A 26,448-nucleotide genomic window follows, 5' to 3' on the forward strand; every position below is an offset into this window, starting at 1 on the left:
TCCTTAACCATTATTTATCTTCGCAAGGCTAAAAGAGGAAAGACAAAGAAAATACTCAGATAGTAAGCATTATCAGTCTTGTCATCTTTCCTCCATCCTAGAAGCCATCAACATTCAGGCACAAACCCTGCAAAAGAGGAAAAACTCTAACCATGATCAAAATAAGCAATCGGCAGGCTGAACTTGAACTTCACGACTTGATTAAGGGATGTCAAGGTGACCTCACCTTCTGCATCCAGTTTGTCACATCCCTCAAAATCATGAACATTTCACTCTGCTTAACATGCTGTTTTAAAAATGAACGTTTATGAATTCTTGGCGACGTCCAGGCAAAGGGGTTTTGTGTTCCCCTGGTACCCACGCAGTGAGCGGGAAAGGACAGCGAGGATATTTGAGGAGCTGTCAGGAGTTGATGTAGCCCATTCAGCCCTTTGCCATTTGGCCAGCTTCCCAGCCACTCTGCCTCCTCCCCTGGCTCTCTCCCTTCACTGTTGATTTCTTCCCTCTCCGCTGTCTGCTTGGCTGATGGAGGCCCATGCCAGTCCCACTGGGCACGGGCCCTGTGAGCACCAGTCAAGGCCCCGTGGTGGTGGAGGGAGGACATGGACGCCAGCTCGCTAGAAAAACCCTCACGGGCCGCAACGGAATTGCGAAGACTTTATTGCAAAGGTTTGACTGTTGCCTTCCACAAGGGAATGAAACATTTTTACGATGGCCATTTTGGGGTGAGATTTGTTTGGAATCATTTTTCAAGTATTGTCTGGCATTTTGTATATGCGTGTGTCAGAAGCGTACATTACGTTGTTATCCTTTTTTGGGGGGTGGGTGGGAAGGCGGGGCTGCACCAGGTGGCATGTGAGATCTTAGCTCCCCAAGCAGGGATTGAACCTGTATCCCCTGCAGTGGAAGTGCAGAGTCTTAACCACTGGACCGCCAGGGAAGTCCTTTTTTATCCTTTTTTTTTTTTCTTTTTGCATTACACTAATGTTAATTCCACATTCTGGCAGACCAGATGTGTATGTGTGTGTGTGCGTGTGTGTGTGTGTGTGTGTGTGTGTGTGTAAATGCATGTACCCAATTTAAACATCAACTAGTTAAAAGTTGTCTGTATGGGTGTTTTTACTTTTTTTAATGTCTATTAATTTTATTTATTTATTTATTTATTTACCTATCTATTTATTTATTTATGTATTGGGGGTATAGTTGCTTTATGTATGTTTTTAAACCAAGAATCCTTTTCCACATTTTTCTGCTTTACCAGATAGAGATTCAAACAAATGAAATCTACCTTGTTAAGTTACCTGGTGTGGATTGTTACTCCTGAGAGTGACTGATTGGGGATTCTGATTCCAGATGATTCTGGCGTTAGTCACTGATCCACCCGGGAAGCAACACTGACCAGGACTGCTGTTCCCATGCTGTCATCATCACGGCATTGTTGGAGGCCCACATTCTAAAGCCCTCTCCTTCAAGCTCCCTTTACCCATGCGTGGCAGGTATTTACCAAGTTAATGATTTAGTTTCTGAGTCACTAAGCATACAGATTTTTGCTGGAGTCACCCCGGGTACATACCTGAGACAGCAGCTGAAGGCCTCTGGGAATGTTGGGGAAAACCTGATTTGCGACTGACTACCCTACTGTAGCTTTAAAGCTAGCACGCGCTGGCAGGACAGAAAGCCTGGGAACAGAACTCTTATGTTCCATAAGAACAGTGCCCTGTTTCATCTGAGTGGAACCTGTTCCAGGTCTTGGTGGAACAATGCCATAAAAGCTATTTCCTTGTCGTTTCAGGCATTGCTAGGAGATGGGCTGGAAAAGGAATGCTGTACTGATACAATCTGTGAGTTGTACTATTAGTCAAATTCTAGCCTTTTTTGGTCTTCTCTTTTGGTGGATAGCCCAGAACAAAAATCCAACCTGGAGTTTTCAGAGGCTTATTTTCTGCACACCTCTAATGATCTGTGTGGGGAATTACCATATTCGATCAACCTTGAGATTCTGGAAAGTCAGATTATACTAATTTAAGGAAGTGGAGTCCCTTGCACAGGGGGCTGGAGACTGAAGCTTACTTTCGCCAAGTTAACAGTACAGTGGATGCCAGATGAGTAGATGAAGGCTTTCCGTACATCTTTATGAATTTCAGAAGACCTTAGAAGCCATGCTCATTAAAGCAGTTCTGCTAAGAGTGAAGGAGAGATACAGATGGATCTGAGGACTTCTCAGACTGTAATATGCACGGGAAGCACCTGAGGAGAGCTTGTTAAAATGCAGATCTCTGGGCTCCACCAGCAGAGGGTCTATTCAGCAGAACCGAGGTGGGGCCTGAGCATCTGCATCTCTAACTTCCATACAAGTGATGCCGAAGCTGCTGTCTGGGGACCACACAGTTGGAGGACTACTTTGGGCTGGTCGCTGAATCCCTCTGGACCTCAGCCATCTCCCTGAGAAGTGGACAGCACAGCTGACATTCAGAGCGCTTATTAATCCTCAGGCACTGTCCTCAATCCTCGCGGTGACCTATGAGGAGATGGTTTCACAGTAAAGGAATGAGAGCCTTTGATGGTCCATGGTTCTGAGCTTCTGAGACAGCGTTGGCAAACTGGTAGCCTGCAGGCCAGCTGAGGCTGGCCGGTCTGTTTGGTCTGTCTCACGAGTTGTTTTAAAAATCAGGATGTTCCACGGGAAATGCTGGATTTCTGGTATCTTCTTAAAAGTTCGAAGAGCTGGCAACGCTGGGCCCATACATACCCAAGTGGCAACAACGCAGTGGGGTGTGTGTGTAAGGGGAGACTGGCTTACCAGTCCCACCCACCCTACCCCATTCCAACCCCTTGGGAATCACATTTACCCATTACTCTAAGACCACGATTCTCTTGTTTCTGTATTTCAAAAGTAATGAATTTTGAACTTTCTGCCATTTCAGATTAAAGTTTCTATGTACTCTTTATACATTACATTTGTATCAGATTTAGTTATGGTAAATACAATCAAAATAAAACAATAATATCTGAAAACACAAAAGCAAACGTTGCCATTATTATGAGATTTAGACTTTTCCATCAAATTCAGAACAGGCCACTAGACCCCAAATTTCATTTCCACTTTTACCATTTTCCTTTGACAGAGGACTGCCCTCTGTCCCCATTTACCTTTTGCACAGTACCTTATGCTTTGAACTCTCTCCTTGACGAGAAATGTACACCCAAATACTCTTAAAAAAAGCTGCAACTGACGCCACTGTGTTCACTTCCCTTTCACAGGGTCCTTCTTTTGTGAGGTGACAGCACCCTGATTCCCTGATTCTTCTTTGAGGAACACCCCTCACCAACCCAGCGCAGATGTGGGCTCGGGACCCAGAGCCAGAGAGAGTGGGCTCTGAGGCTTTGGCTGTGATTGGTGGGGAGCGGAGGCTCGCTTCCGGGTGGGTAGTTAATGACAGAAGGTACACTGGAGTTGCTGCAGGCCATTTTTGTCACCACAAAGGGGTAATTTGTCTGAGAAAACGCGAAGCAAGAAACAAATTCTAGCTTGTGTTGTAAATACAGCAGCCACTCGCTCCGTGTGGCTATTTAATGAATTTAAATAATTCATTAATTAAAACTACATAGAGTTAAGAATTCAGCTTCTCAGTTGCACAAGTCACATCTCAAACATGCAGTATCCATGTGTGGCCTAGTGACTCCCATGTGGACTGAGCAAATGAGCAAATAATAGGCCACTCCCCTCATTGTATTAAGTTCTACCAGCCGCACCGTTAGATAATATCTGTGCTGAAGTTCTAGCCCTGACTATTCAGCTACGTGAGCCAATAAATCTCTTTTTAGTGAAGCCATTCGAGTTGGATACGCTCATGATGGAAAGCCAGAAGCCTTCAGTTAGCGCTCTAGAGAACACGACCGCAGGATTTAAGTTTCATTGGGGATGGTTTTCTTCCTCTCAGGTCAGTGCCAGAAAAAATAATCACTGGGTCCACAAAAAGTACTTAAGCAAATGACACTCAAGAATATTCATGCCATTTCACCATCTTCTATTGTTTCTCCAATCAGAAAACAATTAAGACATAGAACGGATGGATCTGAAAACAGATACACTTCCTAAGTCCCCGTTCACGTTCATCAGCTTGAGAATAATTAAGAATACAAGAACTGTTTTCCCCCCACTGAAAAGCGTTTTAACATGAACAATATTGAAATAAAATGACATGTGCCTTCTGACACGGTACAATGAGGATATAATATATCTGTAGTATTCTTGCCAAAAATGCGTAACTTGAATTTAATTATGAGGAAACAGACAAACCCACACTGAGGGACAGTCTACAAAACTTGTCTTTACTTTGAAAAAATGTCAATATTATGCAAGACAAAGGAAAGCTGAGGAACTGTTCCAGATTAAAGGAGATCAGAGACATGACACCTGAATGCGATGCATGATTCTGGATTAGACCCTGGATGGAGGGACGATTTTTCTGCAGAGGACACTACGGGGGCAACTGGTGAGATTCTAGTATGGTTTTGTGTAATAAATATTACTCTATCAATGTTAAATTTTTTGAATTTGATAACTGAACTGAGGTCGTATACAGGAATGTATGAGAGAATGTCCTTGCTCTCAGGAAAATATATGCCTGTCTTTAGGGGCTTAAGGGGCTGTGATCTCTGCAACCAGTTCTCAGACGTTTCAGGAAAAATGGAGAGAGAAAGCAAATGTGGGTATGATCGGGGTGAAGGGTATAAACTGTACTTTCCATGCAGCTCTTTTCTAAGTTTGAAATTATTTCAAAATAAAAAAGAAAGCAATGCAGTGCTTTTTCCCCCCCTAGGAAAAAAAATATACTAGTATTTTCCATGGCAAATTTCTCAAGTGGAAAACAAAGTGCTTCACAAGAGTTTTTCAAATAGTGCATCCTGAAATTGTTTGGGGATGGCCCAATAAACATTTAAAAAATGGAACAGAAAATCAGCATTTTTCATGTAATGGTTTCACTTTGTGAAACTTTCAATTATATATAGGTGTGTAGTACACCCATCCTTACACATGCATACACACATCTGTGTACTGGATCACAACATTCAATGCATTTCTTACTGTGGCGTGCAGTTTTTAAACAATGTTTGAAAGCCATTATACTACAGTATCTTTAAGATAGTGACTCACAATTTACCTAAAACACCTTAGTTTGTACCTGCTGTCCTGGCATAATTATACATTACAGTCACTCATTTTCAGCCACTTTAATTTCTTTTTATAACCAAGTACCGTATGAATAAATATGCTTTGTGGACAAAAAAGAATTTTAGCCTTTTTAAAAAAAAATAATAAGAATTATGTATTATAATTGAAAAAAATTTTTAAGTTATCTTTACTAACACTATATTAAATAACTTTGCTATCCATCCCTTGGGATTATAATGAACTAGATAACTATAATGAACTAAAAAAAAGATTTTCTATTACACGGAGAACTAAGAAAGCTTTTTAAAATGGGAAAACACCTAAATACAGCTTGTAAATAAAATACGAACTCTATTTAATATTAATTTATAAAATACACATCAAATTTTGTAAAGTAACTGGACAAACACATTAGCTTTTAAAAATATATTATGTAAATCTTGTTTACAGGGAAGAACTTGGTAGACTACTACACACTAAGGGCTTTTCAATTATTAAATCTAACAGACTAATTTCCTTTCTTTTACCTTGTAATAGCTAGTCAGACACCCACCCAATTACAGCACTTAAGTAGCATGTAATATAGCTAGAGGCACAACTAATGTATGCTTTACCTTACAGGTAACAGTCACCATCAGCAAGTGATATGCTGTCACAAATAACAAGGTCAAGACTTTCTACGTCTTCCAAGTCAGGTGCTCCCCAATCTGCTGAGCTGCCGAAGTCACTGACACACACACAACCCTTAAAGCTTTGTCACCCACAATTAAACCTTTCATCAGTCTAAAAGATGGGAATATCAGAGCAAACAACCAGTTGCTGCTAACCATTAATTCAAGCACCTTAAGGCAAATGACCAGAACAGGGTTAGCTTTTCCTTATACATTTCTATGACTTCGATGATTTTTTCCTCAAATGTAATTTTTTACCCAGACTGGAAACATGGAAGCAGCAGGGATTTAGGATACAAAGAGCACTGGGGTCGTATTTGGGGATGAAAAGGGTCTTTTAGTTCCATACCATTGTTTCATGGACCCCGAAACCAAGTGCATCAGGTACTGAGCGCAACAGTCTGCACCAATGGATGATGTGAAGGGTTCTATGTACACGATGTTGAATTTTTACTCAGAAGACTTTCAGTTTTTAAACTGGCGGAAGGAATCGGTTATTATCCTGCATGCTGGATGGCAGAGGAGTTAGTGCAGAGATCGACTGAGCCAATGACCGGGTGACTAATTTGGGATTAGACTTGGCTCAGGAAGAGGGTGTGTTTTATCTCAGGCCTTTTACAGTGTTCAGCATAAAGTGAACTCAATCCATATAGGCAATACCTGTACCTGGGGTGGTAATAAAAAGTGTAACAAAGTGAATTTGAATTCAGAAGAGAAACTTTCACTTTACAAACAACTTTTGCCTTATTTCAAATAATCTTAAACAATGTAAGTGATAATTCTATATGGATATCATGCATAACCTCTCACATTATCAGAATTTAACTATATTTTAAATGCCCTAACCCTAACCCTAACTCTAACCCGGGCCCTCGGCAGTGCAAGCGCGGAGGCCTAACCACTGGACCGTCAGGAATTCCTGGTGTTGATCTTCTAAAAATTAAGGAAGCCAGGATCTTGTTATAACTTAGCAATTTTCTCCCTACCCATTGCTGTAATGGGTGCTTGGTAAATATTTGTTGGGTGACTTTTCATATATTTGCAGACAAGAAAGTAGCCTTTATACAAGTCTATCTTTATTTGTAAAAAATAATATACAACTAAAGCTAATTTGATTTTTAAAATCAAAGCTCATTTAGTGATAATGTACATTTTATAATAAAATTGTAGTAAAATACTGACATTTGATAGTTTAAACAAAGTAGCATTCATGTAAAAATCATATTGCATGTAAAATTTAATTAGAAAATCCATAGTTCACAAAAGTACATATATTTTGTTGATAGCTCGAGGACATTATCATAAATTTACTTAAGATACAGAACAAAATTCACAGTTAGCTTGACATTTAGTACTATAAAATTTTATGCTGAGTCCACTGATATTTTTGTTAATAAGGTACACTTGAAATAATTCAGACTACCAATGAATCGACATTTTATTGTATAACCAAGATCTATTGGTTTTACAATACGTCTAGCAATCAATTCTTTCACCAATAATTTATACGAGAGATCCAGTTGAAAAGACCGTTGACATATACCCTTAGTGGGATAATTAGAAATCACTAGCAGGGCTTCCCTGGTGGCGCAGGGGTTGGGAGTCCACCTGCCGATGCAGGGGACACGGGTTCGTGCCCCGGCCCGGGAAGATCCCACATGCCGTGGAGCGGCTAGGCCCGTGAGCCATGGCCGCTGAGCCTGCGCGCTGAGCCTGCGCGTCCGGAGCCTGTGCTCCGCAACGGGAGAGGCCAAAACAATGAGAGGCCCGCGTACCGCCAAAAAAAAAAAAAAAAAGCACTAGCAGCTTTGATTTCCATTTTCATGAATACATACAAGACAAATCTGTATTTTACAGTTAAAAGTTGTACAAAAAGTCAAGCCCTGAAGTATTTCTTCCCCTAAGAAAAGTTCTGATGTTAAAACTTTGTTAAAAAAAAAAGAGAGAAAGAGAGAGAGGTAGTATGTGAAAGTATTTTTACTTAAAATGTTGAAGCCCTGCACCACTTATAATTATAAATGAAATGTAACCTTCTACTTATTAACATTTTGCCATTCAAGAGTCAAATTTATAGAACTCAACAGAATGTTAAACCTGGAATGCCATTAAAAAATAGTGGTTATATAATTGGAAGAACTTCAATGAATTCAACAAGAAGTACACTGTATTACATAATGTTGTGCAGTTAACAGTTTAGTGATAACATGTTTAGTGGTAAAATGTGGGCAAAATACATTGAAGTATTCTGAGTCAAGAGAGCTTCATTTAATCAACTTTACTTCATATACTTTTACCATATAGAGAAAATATCCTTCAAAACGGAGTCATTTGATTCTTCATTGTTTTAATAGCACACAATTGTTATAAGGTATCCATTCTAGCCCTAGCATAAAATTAATCAATAAATAACTCTGAGAGAAATATCCATAAGTCACAGGAAACTCATGTAGTTCATACTATTCTTAGTCTCTATATACAAGCTACTGTAGTGCCTGTGCGCCTCCATACAATGAAACCAGGCAAGGAACGAAAGTTAGCAGCCTTACTCTTACCTTGCTAAGTGGATGCATCGGAAAGTAATAAATAGCCTCATAAAATTAATCGAGATACACTCTACCTGTCAGAGGTGAATACGACATACTTTTCATAAAGTGTAGGCAGTGTTCCTAGAAGTCCCATTAAGGAAAACCCAAAATTTTCATATAAAAAGTGCACAAGGTTGTCCTGTGTGTAAAAATCTCTTAGTTTGGGTGCATTTTTTTTTTTAACGAAAATAATTCACACTACTCAAATACATTAAAAGAGTAAAAAGGCAGACAAACAAAATATACACACCAACAACAAAAGGAATGATTTCTAATGAGATTTGGAATGAGGACAAGAAGAGGTTATGGGAGAGAGTCTCCCATGGGCAAACACGGACCTGAACAACTGTTAGAGTTTCTTAATTCAGGAACATAGCTTCAATGCTTTATAACTTAGGAAGCAACCCCTAAAAACAGTCAATTGATTTGATTTCTTAGAAATTAGGAAAAAAAAAGCATTTGAAAAAATTACTCGCTACAATTAGCAACAGAGGAACAATATTAAAAAATCAAAATACAACATGGGGAATATAGGAGCCAAGGTCCCAAAGTACCGAAAGATAGACTCAGACTTCTTCACGTTAGAATTAAGATATACAGTTAAAGGAAAAATCAACCAGGCTCTGCACAGCAGGTTAAATATGCAACCACTTCAAACGGAAATGATCTAGTCCTTATGTGTAGTTCTGGGAATGTGCTCTAACATCCAGTTCTCTATAGACAAAATAGCAAAAGCACATCATTTCATTAGCAAAGGCCCCTTTGTTTTAGACTTAAATTCACCTCTGACCCACTGAAGTTTATATTAATTATCAAACTACTATTTTAATAACATTTTAAGCTTGCAATATACTTTTTTCATGCCTATCCCAGATCACTGGTTCAGAGGTACATATGCTTTAAACTAGCCAAATTTACAAGTCTCCACGGCATCCTCACTCAGAAGACATTCAGACATGATGGTTTCATAGTGTTATGATTGTTCCATCTTCTTCTAAGAGTTTCTGATCTGGAGCACGCGTTTCAAATTCTGTATTTGTGCCACTTGCTAAGGGTGCTAAGCTCACTTCATTAGAAGGAATAAAACCGTTCTGTCCAGATTCAAAACTGAGTTCTATTTGTGTTAATGATTCCAGGCTCTCGGTGTTGCGAACAGCCTTAGGGATCTGCTGTGGCACACCATTGTCTTCAATAATAATGTCATCTTCATCGCTGTCTTCATCCTCTGGCTCAAAGCTCGGTTCGATCTGCTGTGGATAGCCAGGAAGGCTGTTGTCAGTAGACTGGCCAGAGCTGCCGGAAGTCCGACTGTTCCTAATGACGTTATTCCTCTGGTTTGCTGGTCTCACTGTGATGATGAGGTTGCGGCTGTTTGCAATCATCATGTCAGTTACTTGATCTAGACTCTTCCCGGAAACTTCTATGCCATTAACTTCTAAAACTTCATCATTAACGGCTAATAGTCCTGTGCTTTGAGCCAGACCTCCTGGCACAAGTCTGGATATAAAGATCCCTGGGACCTTCTCTAAGCCATGGGGTGTCACCCTGACACTGGAGCCGTCCCGGATGTAGAATCCTAGGGGTTTCTCAGTGCCATATTTGTAAAGACGGACCCTACGATGTGTTTCTGGGAGAATATCCACGTCTATAATGGAAGACACAGGTCTGAAGTCCTGGGGCATACTAATGACTATGTGTGGCTTTTTTCTATGGTTGTCAGGACGCAACACATTGGTTAAAACATTCTTCTTCTTTATTAGTGTGTCTGTACCAAAGGCACTGTAGTCTGCTTCTTCTGTTTAAAAATAAAATAAAATAATTATAGAAATGCTGTAAAAACGCCCATTTATCTATAGTGGAATCTGTACAGAAAGGACAACTCAAATATATTTGATACATAAACAAACTCGTTAAGTATCAGCCTGCTCCTATCGGCTGAAAATGTAACGCAGTAAGACATGCTATACCAGAAAAGCCCAATAGGTGGCCCTCTCGAGTATTCACCATGAAGTTACCAAAAGTTGAAGTTAAATTTGAAAAAGCTCAATGACTCAAACAACATTAAATATGGCAGATGAAATTCTGATAAGCCTCGCACACACATTCTTAAACACCATTTAAAACAAGTTATTTACATTGTATTTTCCCTATGTTTGTTTAAACACCTCCAATTTGCATGTTTATCATATTTGACTCAATGACACGAAATTGGGCACTTTTGAAGCGCAAATACCTGTACTAGAGTCTGGGAGGACAGTGTACAAGCAGACCTCTTTTTACTGCGCTTCGCAGATAATTGTGTTTTTTTACAAATTGAAGGTTTGTGGTGACCCTGCACCGAGCAAGTCTACCGACGCCATTTTTCCAACAGCATTTGCTCACTTCGTATCTCTGGGTCACATTTTTTAATTCTTGCAATACTTCAAACTTTTAAATTATTATACTTGTTACGATGTGCTTTGATCAGTGATCTTTGACATCACTACTGCAGAAAGATTATGACCTGCTGAAGGCTCAGGTGATGGTTAACATTTTTTTTTAGCAAAAAAGTATTTTAAACTTGAGTTATGTATTTTTTGAGACATGATGCTATTACACGCTTAATTTGTGCAAGAATTCATGTGACTTGCTTTATCGCGATATTTGCTTTATCGAACCCACAATATATCTGAGGTCTGCCTGTAATTAAATGAAATGGATAATACACATAAAATGATAATGTAATTAAATGAATGCATATCAAACACAGGAATTCTGGTCTTCTGAAAATACACTCTCCCTCAGTTTTCTGGGGGAGTTCTTAACCTTTCATTTTCCCACTTTTGAAAGAGGCTGCGGTATAAGACAGAGACAACAGGGAGGGGTGAGGATTCTGGCAAAGCTGAGACCTCCTGCCCCATTTAATGGCATGGCTTTTCTCGCTCCAGGCAGCTTTTCTTCACGGACTGTAGGAATTTGTGTGGACAGTCCAACTTGTCAGAAAGTCTTGTTTTTTTAGGTTAAAAAAAACACAAACCTTCCCATTTAAAATGCCGACACCTAATTAAATAACAACAAAAACCTGTTTGAGCAAAATAACATCTGGAGGTTGAATTTATTCTTCAAGCCAGCAATTTATAATCCCTGATGTAAATCAGGGAAAACAGGGCACTAAAACTAGATCTCCTTACATCCCACAGCTGGAGGTAGACAGTCTACAAACAACACGTCTCATCAGAGGATGAGGAAACAGAATTAGCAGCAGGCATAAAAGGTGAAATCACATTTCAAAAATAACTGGAATGGGGATAAACTAAAAAGTCACAATCTCCAAGGATGAAAAAAATATTTAATAAGAATAAAAAAGACAAAAGTGCCCCCACCATCCCAAGAACTAGTTTAAAGTCCTAGTCTCAATCACTGCTACAGACAACAGTAATATCACCAGACTGTGTCTGCACAGGGCTTCCATCTGTAGCCTCTTGTCACCCAACTCTCGGCCCCCCTGTCGTTAAGTATTATTACCTTTACTTTATAGACCAGGAAATTAAGGGTACAAAATAAGGTACAGACAGAAGACTGGCCCCAGGTTTTCTTACTAAGGCCAATACCGTACATGTTCAATTCATACAGTGAATGTTAAATGTCCACTGTGTGTCAGAGCCTGGAGAACTTCAGTATTCTTTTCTCAGTGCTGCTTGAACACTCTTCAAAAGCTAGTTTCAGATAAATGTACAAGACTAGGGGTACCTGGGGACTTCCCTGGTGGCGCAGTGGTTAGGACTCTGCGCTCCCAATGCAGGGGGCCTGGGTTTGATCCCTGGTCAGGGAACTAGATCCCACATGCATGTCACAACTAAGGAGCCCCACCTGCCACAACTAAGACCCAGTATAACCAAAAAAAAAAAAAAAAAAGCCTAGTGGTACCTGATTTTGGGGCATTTTCCCCCTGGGGATAATTTTGCTTCATTTATGGAGAAAGTACTTACACTGTGTTCTTACAAAGACAAATTTATTTATAATTTGGCTTGGGAAATAAACTGACTGACAAAAGAATCTTTTGGGCAAAATGTAGCCAGAAATCTATCAACAATGATCTTCTACTGAATGTGTTTATTCAAAATTGTATATTTCATTTTACAATCAATTAAGAAAGCCCACACAATTTTTATATGGGAAATTCCACACCATACAAAAGGAGAACAAAACTAAGTTGCTTACATACCTATTCATGGGAAACCTGACCAAAAAACCCCCCAAATCTGCATAATTTGGCATTGCATCCAGACTCTGTTTGAATGCTCTCTGCTAAATTCTCAAAAGCAATATGCCCCAGTACAAAGGCACCTTTGTTCTCCCATCTAGCTAATCAGTTTCCAGCCACTGGGAAAAGAAATATTTTGGCAGAAAGCCAGGGTGCAGGGTGTCGGTTTAAAGTGTAAAGGTGAACATCTACAGGGAACAGGCCTGACGTTCCACCTGAGCATGTCTGTCAAAGTACAAAACTCAGAAAGAGACGGAAAGTTGGAATCCTGGCTCATGGCAACCTTTCACTTGTATAAACCCAGGCTTTAGGCAACAGTGTGTGATATAGGCTCAGCGAAACCTCACCTATCCCGAGCCTGACAATCTCAGCTCACCGAAACAGACAAGGATCTACCCCTGGAATGCCGCCAAACAGCCAAACTGGATGTCTCACTTCCTTACACACAAAAAGCCCCTGTGCTGTCCTCACAGAGGAAGGGAGCCCTGAAGGGCCTCCCTCTGAGCCTCTTACTTTTTAAACATTAATTCCAAAAAACCCTGGTTATCTCATTCCTCAGCTCACAGTCTTAAGTCACAGTCGGGGGTAAGGGTCCACCAGTGAGTGGCGGGCACAGATACAAAAAATAAAAGCCTACAGTGAAGAAAAAGCAAACCTGAAAACAAACAAACAAAACAAAAGCGTTATATAAATCCCAGCAGCATCCGTGTACAGTAACAAAACAGTAACAGTTCATGGTAGAGTCATCAAGAAGGTTCAAGATTATGACCCATTCAAGTTCAGTAGGAAGACAGGGGAAGAATGAAATAATTTTTGAAATTGTTCTAATCAAGGGGTGGACAATCTTTTTCTGTAGAGTTTGTACAGTAAATATTTTAGGTATTGCAGGTCATACGGTCTCTGTTGCAAAAGCAGCCACAGGCACTACAGAACGGAGTGATCATGGCTGTGTTCCATGAAAACAGCCAGCAAGCCTGAGTTTGCCAACCCTTGTTCTAATCCAAAATGGTTAAATGAAATACATGTGGCAACTTTAAAAGGATTAAACATCACTTAAAGCAATATTCAAAGCCTGCAGATCCCTTCACTTCCTAATATAAGGAAAATCAAATGCCAGACACTTAAGCACCTGCTACTATGTGGCTAGACATCGTGCTGTGTGCTGCAGATCCAGTGCACCAAACAGCTAAGGTGCTTGCTTTCATGGTGCTTACAGACTAAAATAGATGGCAATTAACAAAGAACTTGAAACCATTATATTATTACAAAGGTGCCAAGAGCTGTGAAGTTTATCAGTGGGAACTCAGCCTGGTCTGCAGGGTAAGGCAAGGCTTCTCTGGGGAGCGTGGTTTATACTGAGACTGGAAAACAAACCAGTAGCTAATCAGGTAGAAGGGAGGGAAGAACTTCCGGGTGCAGATACAACAAATACAGAGCCGGGCAGGATGGGGTCGGCGGAGGAGACGGTGAGAAGGCAGGGTGGGAGGGGAGAGAAGAGGAGGAGCTGGAGCCAAGTCCAGGCGGCCAGGGCCCTGCAGACAGACAGGGCCTCCGGGGAAGTGGGGAGGATTACGGGCTTCAGCCTGAGGGCAAAGGGAAGAAAACCAAGGATTTTGGTTTTCCTACAAAGCTCGCTCTGGCTGCAAGCTGGAGGAGGGACCTGCGGGGAAGACAGGAGGTTTTACTGCAGGTAATGTAGGATGGTACCTGGCCTGGGGCAGAGGCAGTGGAATGGGGAAATAAGCTTGAAAAGTAATCAGAACACATTTTTAATAGGCCACGTGACCGAATAAAAAGGTGTGTCAGGAAACGGGGAAATAAGTTTGAAAAATAATTAGAACACACTTTTAATAGGCTTGGTGACTGAAAAACAGGTATGTGTCAAAGGCGACACCCAGGTTTCTGTCATAAGCAACTGGCATCACATTCTGAGCTGTTACTCAGAATTTTTTTATTTCTCGGGCTGTACCTTCTGTTAAACAATTTTTCACAATTTACTATTAAAATGTATACTCCTTAGACCATTTCTAAATTCAACCCTGACTCACTAAAATATAACCTTAAAATACAGCTCCCAAATAACATCCAATGCACAGTAAAGTTCTAAGAGACAGTTTAAGTGGCTGCCCAGTTCCAGGTGTCTGGGCCACAAGGCCACGTCCTAACGCAGATGAGGCTTCAAGCAAGGCCCTTCTGGTACTTCCAACATACTCCTTTGAATAAACCCATGATACAAATGTGCTTGTCTGATGGCACACAGAAACAGCCTGTGACACAGCAAGCAGCTGTGGTGTAGGTATGCTGATCAGATCTGGCGAGACGTCCGGGCAGGTCAACGGGCCTCAGACTTGGCTGATCATCGCAACGGGCTTTTAAAAAATGCACATTTCCCTGGCTGCGTTCCAAACCTACAGGAATGACCCGAGTACTTTTTCTAAAGGTGCAACCTTTAAATATTTTCTGAGATTGTTTACCATACAAGAACCACCTGAACAACAAGAGAAGAAAAACTTCTCTTTTTCCCTCAAATAAGTGAGGAAATTCTAAACTCTGACAGGGTGAGGGGGCTGGCAAAAGCCCTAGGATCCTCTGCGAAAGTAACTTTTAAAATATCAGGTTTTTTGTTTTGTTTTTGCTTCCACAATAACAGCCCTGGAAATAGAGTCTGGGTTTTCTCCTCTAACAATAAATTATTGTAAGACATAAAACTTTTCAAGATATGCAATGATGCTACCCCCGAGTTCAAGCTATGAAGTGGTTTATGCCTCCAATCCTGAGCTCTCACTTCAAAGAAGCTTTATTTGGTAGAGGGGATCAGATGTTAAAAGGTCACACGGTTTAAAATTTAAAATCGTTTTCATGTCTGTCTTTTAAAAAATCGCTTGGTGACACATCAAGTGCAACTGCTGCCCTATTGGTTCCTAAATTGGAAGCAACAGGCCAGTAAAACAGAAAGTGTGTTGTAATTAAGCGAGAAAATGTAACTGTACTTAATGCCATGTTTTACATTAGTTTCCTGAATTTAATGTTCATTAAAGTTTAAGTAAAATCAGCTTTCTACTTAAGCATCTCTTGAGCTCTGTTTAAAAGAAAAAAGGTATCACCACGAACTACAGGGCACTGTGTAACTCTGTAAGACAGACAACAAACATGTTAACTCTACCTAAATAACCAGAGGGTAATGTGGTAAAGGTGGAGGTTGGGGGGCCCTAGCTAGGGTGGTCAGAAGAGGCCCCTCTGAGAAAGCCATCTGAGCTGAGAACTGAGGGAGGAGGAGGCAGCCATGGGACCAGCTGCAGGAAAAGCGTTGCTTACAGAAGGAACAGCAAGTGCAGAAGCACAGAGACGGCAACAAGCCCGCTGAGTCCTAGGGACAGAAAGAAAGCCAATGTGGTTGCTGTGAGGGGGGAGTGGGAGAATGCAGGAAGGAGACGCTGCTGTGGAGCACAAATGAGGATGTATTTTATTCTGGATGCAACGGAAACCACTGGAGGGTTTTCAGCAGGAATGAATCGACTGACTGACTTTTCATGTTTCGCTGAAGTCATATTTGTATTACAGTTACTTTTTTTTTTTTTTTTTTTGGCCGCACCGGGTGGCATGCGGGATCTTAGTTCCCCGACCAGGGATTGAACCCGTGTCCCCCTGCAGTGGAAGCATGGAGTCTTAACTGCCGGACCACCAGGGATGTCCTAAAGTTACATTTTTAAAAACAAAAATTTTCTGTTGAGCACACTGCCTATTTCTAGATCAAATTCTAAGGGCTCTGAATTGTATTGGTTATTTACCTCTACAGCATAGAAAACTTTTGTTTACATCTAAACATATTTGAAAAGGAAACAGCAGATGATAACTGCCCTTAAAAGATGTTAGGATTAATCCTATGATCACGTAAGTGTTACAATTCCAGTAACAAAAACATGTGGTAGTATAATCCAACACCTATAATCTTTCTAACGAAGGGGATAATCCAACAAGTTCTGTCAGATGGCAGTAGTTTAAAAATAGTCATTCTATATTTAAATACATGTTCCAAACAGCAAATTTGTAATGAAAATTACAACTGCTAACAAGACAGGCCTTCTATGCAACAACAATGATTTAAATTATTCTGCTTAAAATGACAAGCTCCACTCCAATGTTTTGTCTTCTCCTCTTCCTTCTCCAACATTCTATACATAGCTTTCTAAGAACCATCCCTGCTCTTCACCTCAGCAAGCCCTTATGTCCACTCCCCAAAATTTCAACTATCACTTTTCTGCAGACTTTCAGCTCTTTGATCAGCCTCTAGATTTCCACCCTAAGCTCCAGCCCATCATTTCTGATTTCCTACGGGACAAGGTTGAAACTCGCCGGCCAGATAAGCTTTTTTGTCCTATAACCAGACCAATTTTCTTTCCAAGTCAACCTCTCTTCCAGACTGTACCTGTTTTATGGCGCCATCAGGCTCAAATCCAGAAAGCTACTTTCCTCTGGACGCCTCCTCAACCCTCTGCCCTCCAGGGGGAGCGCAATGACTCTCAGATCCTCCCCTTTATCTTCCTCACCTGGTCTCCTGCCGGGGCAGTTTCTCAGCGTCTCTCACCCCCCTGCTCCTTGCTCTCTCCTGTAAGACTGCTGCGTACTCCAATTCCTCCTGAACAGCCAAATGAGTCTTCCTGAAGTAACACTCTAATTGTACCACACCCCTGCCACATACCTAGGAAATCCATCTTAGGGGTCTTTGGGAAAATGAATTTGCGTCTTTGTAAAGTATTTTGTAAACAGTCAAGTGATACAGATGTAAGTTACCCTACCCTTGGAGGTTTATTTTGTTGGCGGACTTTAGCTCCTCCAAACCCAGAAGCAAAGATACACAATCAGTGGAATTTCAAAGCCCTAGGAGTGGTCCAATGCTTATCAACTGATTGGAAAGAAAGTTTCACCTTCAAGGGTAATCTCTACCCACTCTCTCACACTGCTTTCTGGGTTGGTTTACAAACACAGTAAGGCTTTGATTATCCCACCAATACTGGGCTTGTGGCTCTCATGTCGCCTTTCCAAACCTCTTCATTTACCAAAGACAAAGGAATAAATGGCACACACCATGGCCATCTACAGGTGGACACAGATAAACACACACACACGGAGGAGGCCACAAAGTTAAAAGTTTTAGGGCTCAAAATACGTTTCAATTCTTGCCATATAGAGTGGTTATTTTAAAATGTTCTTTTGCAAAGACCAATATCAATGTTTACATTCCTCCAAAATAATGACTTGCTCTCTGATTTTCCAGATAATTCACTAGTTTTACTTCTGTGAAAAATGCCTTAAAAGGAAAGAAAACATTCACCGGAGGCATACTACATGCCAGAGCACTGCACTGAGCTCATTTAAACTTCCTAGTAATCCTATGAGATAGTATGTTCATTCTATAGATAAAGATACCGCGACCCAGGAAGAATAAACAGCTTTCCTTCAGGTACCTATTAAGTGATGCATACAGATTTCAAAGTTAATTGCTACCAAAGAAGTAGAATGTTTCCCTGACTCCAAAGTCATACTCCTCCTACCACATCTTTCTGAATGGACAAAATTCCATTCAACAAAGTGAAGATTCAATAAATTCCTAATTTCCATTTTTAAAAAATCTAAGAGGTTATAAAGTAATTAAAACCACAATCTTTCGGACTTCCCTGGTGGTGCAGCGGTTAAGAATCCGCCTGCCAATGCAGGGGACACAGGTTCGATCCCTGGTCTGGGAAGATCCCACACGCCATGGAGCAACTAAGCCTAAGTGCCACAGCTACTGAGCCTGCACTCTAGAGCCCGTGAGCCACAACTGCTGAGCCTGTGAGCCACAACTACTGAGCCTGTGTGCTATAACTACTGAGGCCCACGCCCCTAGAGCCCATGCTCCGCAACAAGAGAAGCCACCTCAATGAGAAGCCCATGCACCACAACGAAGAGTAGCCCCCTCTCGCCGCAACTAGAGAAAGCCTGTACACGGCAACGAAGACCCAACGCAGCCCAAAATAAAAATAAATAAAAAAAAAACCCGCAATCTTTCCAAAGTATACTTAGTGAAGTGTAACGATGTCAATTAAACCAATAATATCACAGATGTCTTAACTCACTTGTTAGTTAATATGGTAAGAAGATTCACACAAAATGTCTGTTCATTAAATTTGTAGTGAATTCTGTGTATCCTATCAATGAGGAAAATAAACAACTTCTAATTCTAAAATAATTTTTCTAAACATTGTTACTTACCCTTTTTTTGTATAAAAATCCTAAGCAGTGGGTTGGCCGTTGAAACAGCTTTGTGATAATTATCATCGTTATTTATAGGTAGTAAATCTCCGTGGATGTCTGCATAGCCTACTAAAACGTCAACATTGGGTATCTTATGAACATGTTGCAGTAATCCATAAAACTCCTCAAACTTTCCAGGTTTTGATCTTTCCAGTGAAAACCGACGAAATTCAGCTCCAAACTATAAATAAACATATTAATTTTAAAAAAGGTAACAGGATCCAATCTTAAAATGCATGACAGAAAAATTCACAGGCACAGTATTTCCCTTAATGAAGAAGACAGTTCCAATAACACGGTCTATTGTCAGCAATCTCATTATCAGGAGATAAAACAACATAAGGAAGGCACAGGAATGTGTCTGCTCACTGCTGCATCTCTGAAGGGCATTCCCTTCAAGAGATGCAGGCTCAACTTAATCCCTGGGGTACCCAGGTCTCACTGAGGACTGTCCTGCAGAGTGACTCAGCTCAAACAAACCCTGTCTGGAGCCCAGATCCTGACAGCAGTATCTGCTCCTCACTCAGGCCATGGGGTAACAAAGATGTTCCTAAGTCTTTATTTTGACTGGTAGCAAAAAGCATCTAAGTTTCCTTCCCCATAAAAGGAATTACAATTTCACAGGAAGTGGCAAGAATTAACACCAACATATACAAAAAGGACTTTGAGTTTCTTGGCACTAAGGCAGGATACAAATGGAGGTATGTCATATAAGAAACAGGTCTAGAGATAAGAAGAGTCTTCCCTATGTTAATCTTAAAAACACACACACACACAACACATTAAATATATGTCCTACAACTCTCCAATTAAAGCAAAAGTGTTTACGTGCTTGGCACAATGCTAGGCCCTAGAGAATGAAAGGCTCAGGCCTGCACCAGAGCTCAGAAATTAGTGGGGAAAGAGAATAACTATATGAGAGGCATTAAGGGATCACACAAACAGGGAGGACGACACTTCCATCATGCCCAATATTTATCTCCACAATTCTGGTTCTCAGGTCTGCTTCCCTACTCTAGATTCACAACTCTGCCTTCCAAATGCCAAATTATTTAAGTGGTTCTTACTCAACACGAAGGACTGGCTTCATCTAGTCCATAGTAAACAGGATCCATGACTTAACTATGGGACTAGCATGGCATTTCCTCAAATGTGGAAACGTAAGAAAGATTCATCAGCCTTCCTCAAAAAGTGCCCCAGTCACACAAGTTTGGGAAACGCTACATAACTATAATCACACTCTTAGGAATCACTGTGGAGACCAGATATTAAACGCTCAGTTAAGTCCTGTGGTTGATTAAAAAAAAAAAAAAAAAAAGTTTTTAAACAAATGTTTGCCAAATATGTTTGACCACTGAACTAATTTTTCCTCTAAATATCTATTATTGGCAAGAAACACTAATGTACCCCTAAGACAGCCTTAAGCATCTTGCGGAGAAAGTCCCTATCAGAATAATTTGAGCAGGTTACAAATGTGTCAATTCATTTCCCTAAGGATCCCATGGTCTCTCTGAACTCACTGCTTTTGCTATCTCAAAGAAGTTCATCTGCCTTGCTTATACCCACACTACTCACTAGTTTTAAATTAAAATGAAAAATTACTAAAACCACTTCTTACCTCTAACAAATCAAAAGTTTCCAAAACACATTCCTGAAACATAAACACTAACGTCTGTCAAGAACATAAGGTGACTCATACCTAAAGCGCTCAGAAAGTGTAGTCATACCTTCACGTTTCAAAGTAAATAATAACTGGGGAACACCCTTCATATCAGAGTTAGTCTTATGATGTTATAAAGTCATAGTTTCTTCTCCATTTTCTTTATTCTGGTATCAAAACATCCTAGTGCTTTCTGATTCATCTCAGGGTTTTATTACTTCCCCTGGTGAATGGGAGTAACATCTAATAATTGAATGTTTTAGGGCTGCAATGTTTTTGCTGAAGCTTGTGGATAAAAATTCTTTGCTCAACATTTTTTTCTCTTGCTTAAATGTTATGATAAAAACAATGGAAAATTGTATGGCTTCACAAGTAGATGTGCCCTTTTGCAATGTTAGCAGGAAAAAAAAAGAGAAATTGTTATGCTTCTTGCAGCAAAACAATAGGATTAAGAGAACTTTTTACTACATGAAGAAAAATACTAAAATAGAGATAATATTAAGACCCAATCAACAACTATTATAACTTTTCTTAGCCTGCTCTAGTTTGCCTTGGTCACCCAGAATGTGTATGGACACCTGTCTCCCAGCATCTTTTGGTACACTCTAGAAATGAAAACTTAATTTTAATATTGTTTGCCCATAAATAATAACTAGGAAATGTACAGCTCAAAGACTATTCCAAGTGTTTAATAACCTAAGGTTATTAAAGGACATCACCTTGATTATTAAGAGCTTTTCCAACTCTGGAGAAACAGGAAGATAAATCAGTTACCAAAAAAAGTCACATGGTAACTGGTATCACAACTTAACTATAGTTATATTTGCATTATCCATTACTTTATTTGCACCATTTTCCCCTTCCATGAGCAAAGATATGACGTTGACACTGTTTTCTATGCAGAAGAAAAAGTTGACACTGTTTTCTATGCAGAAGAAAAAGAAATCCTGAAACGTGGATCTGTACATCACCAAGTTGTGGTTACAACCTTTTAGCGACCAGCTTTGTAAAAAGCTGTGATATCACCAAAGCAGTGAAAAAGGAAGTATTGCTTCACACATCTGTCCAAATATTTTTTAAATGGTAAAGATGCCAAATGTTTTATTTAATCCATTAAATATACATTTAAAACATAAGGTGCCACTGACACACTAGAAACAGCACCTCTGCTGTGCCCATTTATCAGCAGCTAGAACACTAGTGGGACCACACTTTGAGATGCAGGTTCTCAGAATGCCTTGATTCTATTTAAGAGACACGGTTCACCAGAAGTCCAGTATGGCAGGTCAAATATATCATGGGCAGTATGGGAAAGATTCACAAACCAGTTGACAGAAAAAAAGGGCAGAAAGCCTGAAATTCCAGTCCCCCAGTGCTCGAGGTTTTCTAGTCTGAGAGATAAATTGCCACTCGACTGTATTTATCAGAACACCTAGAATCCCTACTCATTTTTTCCTATGATAAAAAGATGAAATACTTGCTACCAAGATTAGGACCACAAACTGAATTTTAAGATTATGCAACATCATAAATGTCTTTCTTTTCTTAACCTCAACTCCCACAAACCCAAACTAGATTTATGACAGAAATGCCATGAGAAGGTTCAACCACTGGCCACGGAACTACCACCACTATACTGCTAGAAGAAAAGCTCTATATATTTTGAGTTATCTTAACCCTTAGTTCAAGCGTGTCACTTCAATTTGCTATGGCAGTTCCACGGAGGACACAGGAGACAGCATATTCATGAAACAGCTATAACTACATTTCTATTCTTATTAAGCAGAAGGGTTTCTTAACTAGTGCCTATTCTGATACACAAGTCGAAAATAACATTGTAAAATAATGTGAAAAATGAATGCAGATACTCTTGATGTGATCATCTCAGTTACAGTAGCTTATAGAACTTTGCTTATCAACTCCAGATAGTAAAAACCATTCCACCACAGGCTCCAGGGAGCCTTCCTACTCTGCTTCACTGAAAATCACTCCTGGATTTTGCATTCTCCTCCCCCCTACCCCACCCCGCAGTCTTACATTCAATGATGTTTCATTAGTCTTCAAGTTGATATGCTTTTACTTTTCTCCTATTCTTTCCTGTGTTTTGATCTTCCCAGCTCTTATTTTCAATGTTCCCAGGGCCCAGCCCATGTCCTCTTTTTTCTATTCTATAAAGCCTAAAACTTATTTTGTAAAAGGTTTTAAGGTTTTGTCATAAAAAGCACACCTTGTCGAAGTCATAAGCTTTCTGAGCCCCCGTCTTCTCAGAGGATCAGACTAGGTTATCTAAGTCCCCTTTGGCTCTTCAATTCATGAAATGCTTGCTGAAAATGTTCCCGGAGCCGCCGACCATCTTCAAATTCCATCTCAAAACCCCCGTTGGAAAGCATTCCCTCACTAATCCCTATACACCGTCCTGCTCAGGGAGCCCTGCAATTTAGGAATTCAGTGGATACTGACGTAATTATCAGCAGATTGGCGTACCGTTGGTCAAGAGTGAAAACACTTGATGTGAAAAGGTAGCAGGATGGAATGAAGAGGGCACCCAGACTCAAACTGTGAAGTGCTACTCAAACGAAAGGCGATAGTGTTAATTTTATAGATTAAATGCATACCAAAGTTAGTGCTAGAAAAATCTCTAAGCAGGAAGCAAAGCTAACTTTACAAGGGCTCTTGAGTTCCCTGGGCTCTCTCCTTCACCACTTGATGCACCCTTGAGCCACAGAAAGGGGTAACATTTTGTGACCACGGGTGTTCCAAATACTCTTTACTCAGAAGGCCAAGAGGTAGAATTCCTCCAAACCTTTCGTACCACGCTGCGCTCAAACGCCTCCCATCCTCGGCTATACCTCGGCCCTTACTCCCATCCTTGAACAGGAATGATTTTTAAGGAGATAGATTAAGCGCTCAGCTGGTCTCCTCCCTACCTGGGGCAGGAGCAGACACAACCCCCCACGCTCGTCCTCTTCACAGCAAGCGTATTCTCCACCATCTCCTGCCTCCAAATCCCACCATCGCGCCCACCACGGTCCCAGACAGCGGGCAGCTCCTCAGGCCGTCCCCGGCCAGCCCTTGGCTTCCCCCAGGCCTCCCCCAGGCCCCGGGAGCACCCCCCTCAAGGCTCTGACCGCCAGTCCCCATCTAGCCGGCCGCTCCGCCCAGCCCGGGCCCCGCGCACCTTGCTCTTCACCTCCATGGTGCCCAGGCAGCCGCTGCCCGCTCCGTGCCGGTGGCTGCGGTTCATCCTGAGGCCTGGCCCGCAACAGCCTCCTCCAGCCGGGCCGCCCCTCGGAGCGCGGAGAGCGAGTGCCCGGCCGCTGGGCTCGGGACTCGGCTGCGGCCCAGGCGCCTCCTCACAGGCACCTGCAGAGGGGCGACCGTGGCTCGGGTCTCCGCGCAGAGCTCCGCTCGGCTGGCTCCTCACGCGGTGGGACCGAGGGTGAGACTGGCGGCGCGGCGGGCGGGAACGCGGCTCCCTCCCTCCGGGCCTCTGCGACGGCCGCGACGGCGAAGAAGGAGGAGGGGGCGGAGCACAGGGGACAGGCGCCGCAGCCTAGCTCTCAGCCGCTTCCCCCGCGAGCCCGCGCGCGCGCACCCCAGCCGGGCGGGAGCCGCGGCACGTGCGCGCGCTCACCTGCAGCCTCCGTAGACGCCTTGGAGGCTCGCGCTCCGCCCACACCCAATGGGAAGCGCGCACCTGCGCCCCCAGCGCCAACCAATCGGTACACGTCTCGCGCAGCGCGTGGGCGGGCCGCCTCCGCGAAAGTCCCGCCCGCCGCCGTACGATTGGTCCCACGCTGCGAGGGAGGGGCGGGATCACCTGAAGCCGTGGACCTCCTCTCCCGACCTAGCAGGAGAGCTGGAAAGCGCATGCGCGGGCCCTGGAGTTTCCGCCCCGGGAAGGCAGGCCGGAAGCGCGAGCGCACCTGGAGATGAGCTAGGGCGCTGGGCCTTTTGCGCACGCGCAGGCGCGCGCCTGGTTGACCCGGACCCGGCTCGCGCGCCGCGGGGGAATGGGAGGCGAGGCCCGGCTGGTGCGGAGGCGGGGTGGGGCTGCTATGTTCCTGCCACCCCTTATCTTCCTTCCACTTTGGGATGCTGCAGCGTGCAGCTACGCCCCTCCACCACCCATTTGCGTCGTTTAGGGGTCTGGCTGCAACTCTGATTACAAAATTCAAGTTTTCCCGCCTCTGCAACAGTCACTGGGGAAGAATCTCAGGGCTCTACTGGCTTAGTTTTGTTGGTAGAGACTCTTTCTGCAGTCCGTCAAGTCCCATAGGGTCGAGTAGCCGCTGGGAGGGAGGGAAAGTGGGCAGAGGCTCGGGATGGCTCCTCGAAGGTCCGGCTTACCCGAGTACTTCTAGACCGGCCCTCCAGGGCTTTCTTTTTTTCTTTGCTTTTAAATTTATTTTTAACCTCTGAAGTCTTCCTCTCCCTCCAGCCATTTCTGGGCTATTCGTTGTGTCCACCAGTGACAGCCTCCAGATTGCCTTTGTCCCCCTCCCCCCAGTGGAATGACCGAGCTATGTCCCTGATAACAAAAGACTGACTCCTTCTCTCTAAATGCCCCAGAGCTGGGTTTGTTCTCCCAGGGGCCCTTTTCAGCACTGGCCGTGCTGGGGAGGTGAGGAGGAGACCCCCAACGCTCCCCCACACACACCTGCAGGGGGCTCATCATGGCACTGCGGGTCCTCAAGGAGCTGTGGAACCCTCCTTTGAGCTGGACCTGGGCCGGTGGGCGGGGTTTCTAACCTGAAATGGCCAAGAAGATCTGGTTAGGGTGCTGCATTCCACCTGAGTCCTCCGAGGCTTCCTCCCCTTATCTCATGCCTCCAATCCCTCCTCACACTTTGCACCCCTCCTTCCCAGCACTTGTGTCAAGTTCCCGTTTCCCATGTGTTTTGGGAGTAATCTGCTCCTGACCGAGAATGACGGCTCTGAGAAGGCAGGGGTCTGCTTTGCTCTCTGTGGAGCAGTAGCACCTACCTGACTCCTAGCAGGTACTCAGATATGTCTCTGCTGGGTGCTGGAGCTGAGGAGGGCGATTTCTCCATACTAACTTTACCCCACCTGGGCTCAAAGGTGAGAAACCCATCTTTCCCCCTGAGGGGTTCAGTCCAGCAAATATTCGTGGGGGAATTTAAAGTTTTTCTGGCCATTTTGGGTGGAAGTCCAGATGGAAAGGATCCCATCCCAAGCTGAGTAATAATAAAACTGCCTTCTCTACCCCCTGTTCAAAAGCACCTACTATGTGACTCAAGCTAAACCGGAAATGAAGTGTGGTGCTGTGATGGGGCAGCATGGCAGTTTGGTCTCAAGACCCCTTAATACTCTTAAAAATTATGGAGGGCCTCCAGGTATTGTGTTTATGTGTGATATGTCTTTCAACAGTCGTTGTATTAAAATTGAAATTGAGAAATGTTTAAAACACAAGAATACACAGGCACACATACCAATAGTCATCAGGGTGATGATATCATCACATGTCCTGTCCCTTCTGGAAAATTCCATTGTATACCTGTCTGACAAGGAAGGTGAGAAGAGCAAGTGACATCTTAGTATTGTGAAAATAGTTTGGGCTTTGAGACTCACCTGAAAAGGTCTCAGGGACTCCCAGGGACCGCTGGGATCTCTGTTCTCAGCTGTCACCTCCCAACCCCCAGCTGCCAGGGCTGCATGCTGGGCCCTAGTTCTGTGGGAGCTATTGCTGGGTGGTGGAGCTCTATTACTGTTATCGGTACTGATTTATCAAGCCCCTTTTTAAAAAGGAAGTTCATGGGAGCCAACACACCTGCGTGGGCCCTGCATTCCTGGAGGTG

The 26,448-nt window shown here is 42.5% G+C and overlaps 1 protein-coding gene across 2 annotated transcripts; it reads right to left on the bottom strand.

Annotated features, from left to right (window-relative positions):
* Window positions 1-6,670: 6,670 nt before the first annotated feature.
* Window positions 6,671-26,119, bottom strand: PARD6B (par-6 family cell polarity regulator beta). Of its 2 annotated transcripts, XM_079944453.1 has the most exons (4): window positions 26,083-26,119; window positions 25,290-25,381; window positions 18,928-19,150; window positions 6,671-10,227 (listed from the first exon to the last, which is right to left on the bottom strand). In XM_079944453.1, exons 2-4 carry the CDS (start codon window positions 25,305-25,307, stop codon window positions 9,398-9,400), a joined length of 1,071 nt encoding a protein of 356 aa, XP_079800579.1. In that variant the 5' UTR covers window positions 25,308-25,381; window positions 26,083-26,119; the 3' UTR covers window positions 6,671-9,397. The 2 variants fall into 2 exon arrangements, with proteins under 2 accessions (XP_079800579.1, XP_079800578.1); XM_079944452.1 differs by lacking the exons at window positions 25,290-25,381; window positions 26,083-26,119 and adding an exon at window positions 23,808-24,284.
* Window positions 26,120-26,448: the final 329 nt, after the last annotated feature.

Source organism: Stenella coeruleoalba (assembly GCF_951394435.1).
Source record: "Stenella coeruleoalba genome assembly, chromosome: 15".
NCBI classification, from domain to species: Eukaryota; Metazoa; Chordata; class Mammalia; order Artiodactyla; family Delphinidae; genus Stenella; species Stenella coeruleoalba.

Bases quoted from the DNA above. Each gene is read 5' to 3' on its own strand.
- PARD6B (XM_079944452.1), bottom strand. From the start codon at position 23,873: ATGAACCGCAGCCACCGGCACGGAGCGGGCAGCGGCTGCCTGGGCACC. The intron at 19,151-23,807 runs GTGCGCGGGGCC...GTTTATTTATAG, and splicing joins CCATGGAGGTGAAGAGCAAG to TTTGGAGCTGAATTTCGTCG. The intron at 10,228-18,927 runs GTAAGTAACAAT...ATTTTTAAACAG, and splicing joins GATTTTTATACAAAAAAAGG to AAGAAGCAGACTACAGTGCC.